Raw genomic sequence first — 2,264 nt, 5'->3', positions numbered from 1 at the left:
CTAGGAGGAGCTCCGGGCTTCTCCTCCATTCTCAGCTGGGCCCTGGGGACCTGGGAGTGGGGCTGGGAGCAGCCAGCCCTCAGCAGGGAAGACATAGGCCGCCTGGGTGGCCATGGCGTAGAAGGTCTGCACCAGGTCGGACAGAGGCCCCCGGAGCCGGGCGAGCTGGGCGAGCTGCTCCCAGGGCAGCGGCGAATGCACCTGCTGGATCTGCGCCTGAACTACGTCCTGATAAATGGCCTCAGATATGGTGCGCAGGGAGGTCACCAGGGTTCTCCGAAGTGGAGGCGGCTGGTCTCCTGGAGACCTGGATCTGGGCCGCTTGCTGCGCCCAGTGCTCCTCCTCCGGGGTCTCCTGGAGCAGGCATCCTGGGTCTCTTCACTCTCACGGGTGTGGCCTGCGTCGGGGACCTTTGGTTTCTTTGTACCCAAAGTCATATTGTGGTCATTTGGAGAAGCCCCTGCACAGGAAGTAAGCGGGTGAGAGACTTGCCAGATCAATTCCCATGAACCGCCATGGCGGGGATCCCACCATGCGCGTTCCGCCTTCCCGTGAACCCCACCTAGCTCCTGCTCCTTCCCGCCCCCTCATCTCTAGCCTGAGGCAGTGCCACGCCCACCCTGCGTCCCCCAATGCTCCCTGGATCCCAGAGTCTCCAAACCCGCTTCAGCCACTGAACGACCCCCTTCGTGCCCACGCACTGGATAGGTTACCTGCTTTTCTGTCAGTACCCTTCCGGACCACAATGGAAGATCCTACCTGTTGTGACGCGGCCGCTGTCCCCGGAACCCATTTTCCTCTTCCTGGAGCTCTCCTGTTGGGAGCAGCCTTCTGGTTCTGTGGATAAAGTCAGAGTTTGAGTGACTTCCTGCAACCGGAGACCCTGGAAACCTAGTCCGAACTGGACGTGCAAGGAACCAAGGTTACAACCCAAACTGCCAGCAGTGCCTGGAGTCCAGGATCTGCAAGGCCTGGCTGTCAAAGCACAGCCACTTCCTTCTTGGGAGGCTGACTTACTCCATGTCCTGTCTCTTCTCCCCAGAAACATCACATCTTACCTGAGGGAGCAATGCAGTTGTTTCTGCCTTTGAGCTCAGTTTCCTTGGAGTTCTCCTCATCTGTCTTGGGCTCTGACTCTGCAGAAAAAGATGGAATTTAGTGACTGGCCTCCCTTGGGGCAACAAAATCGTCTAGGCCAACCCTGACCCATATCTGTTGGTAGTTCTCTCCACCGCAGCAGTTTAGCCAGTGTCCAGTGCGAACCAGAGTAATACGGTTCCAGGGGATCATAGTTACATTTCTCAAAGCCCTCCTGAAGGCTAGGTGACGTTTCCTAGCACCGACCTCAAAATAAAACCCAACCGAAGACGCAAAACTCCGTATCCCTGATGCCACCCCTCCTTCCAGCGTCCATACGGACAGCCCAGGGCCCTACCTCGCCTTCGGGTGCAGCTGTCTCTTAAGTGAGAAGAGGGTGACTTGCCCTTTTCTTCGAAAGGTTTCTCCTCCACATCTGAGTCCCTTTCTTGAAAGAAGTTCTGTTGGAAAGTGGGCTGGTCCGTGGGGCGTGGGATGGAGGGGCTATGGGGGTCTTGGTGTTCGGTTGCTGATTCCATGTGGAAGCCCAAACGAAAGACCTTCTCTCCGACGCGTCCGCAGTCAGAAGTGAAGGTTGGCCTGATGGACCTGCCTTTGATTCTTTCCTCGGCAGGGCGTGGCTCGCTCCTATTGGCCGAAAACCTTCCACTTTCCCGCCGCTCATCAGCGCCTCAGCTGAGCTCAGATTAGTAATGTTGCTGGTTGTGGCTGTACTGGAGAAACCCACAGAGACGAGGAACCCCTTTTGCAGGGTCCTGGCATAGTGTCAAAAGGCAGGATAGCGAAGCCAGGGGCCAGAGGGACCCGAGGGCAGGGGACTCCTCCCTATCTTACTTCGGGCCCAATTCCCACCCCCAATTGTTGAAGAGCCTCCCTGGATTTCTGCCTCCGCTTCCACCGTGAAGTGAGAAGTGAAGAGTGCCCCCGGGTGCAGGGGTTACACAGGCTCATCGGAGGGTTTCTTCCACAGCCATGGAATACATCTCTTTTCAACATTCTTCTCTCTGATAATTTCACCCTGTACAAGTCACAGGAAAAGTGAACTTTAAAAAATGTATTTACCAGAACCATTATGTAAATGGGGTATTTCTCTCCCTTGTTCCCACTCTTGGCAAAAGAGTGAGGACGCTCTGTCCTAGATCCTTAAGTCACTGGATTTCACTAT

The 2,264-nt window shown here is 55.9% G+C and overlaps 1 protein-coding gene across 1 annotated transcript; it reads right to left on the bottom strand.

Annotated features, from left to right (window-relative positions):
* LOC101396752 (protein FRG2-like) lies at nucleotides 1–1,617 on the bottom strand. The gene is made up of 4 exons (XM_087422341.1): nucleotides 1,437–1,617; nucleotides 1,060–1,137; nucleotides 761–838; nucleotides 1–461 (listed from the first exon to the last, which is right to left on the bottom strand). Exons 1-4 carry the CDS (start codon nucleotides 1,615–1,617, stop codon nucleotides 1–3), a joined length of 798 nt encoding a protein of 265 aa, XP_087278467.1.
* Between the last annotated feature and the right edge of the window lie 647 nt (nucleotides 1,618–2,264).

This window comes from Ceratotherium simum, chromosome 33, assembly GCF_057802395.1.
Source record: "Ceratotherium simum simum isolate JZ-2026a chromosome 33, ASM5780239v1, whole genome shotgun sequence".
In the NCBI taxonomy this organism is placed as follows: Eukaryota; Metazoa; Chordata; class Mammalia; order Perissodactyla; family Rhinocerotidae; genus Ceratotherium; species Ceratotherium simum.
This window is presented reverse-complemented; position numbering and strand designations above follow the sequence as displayed.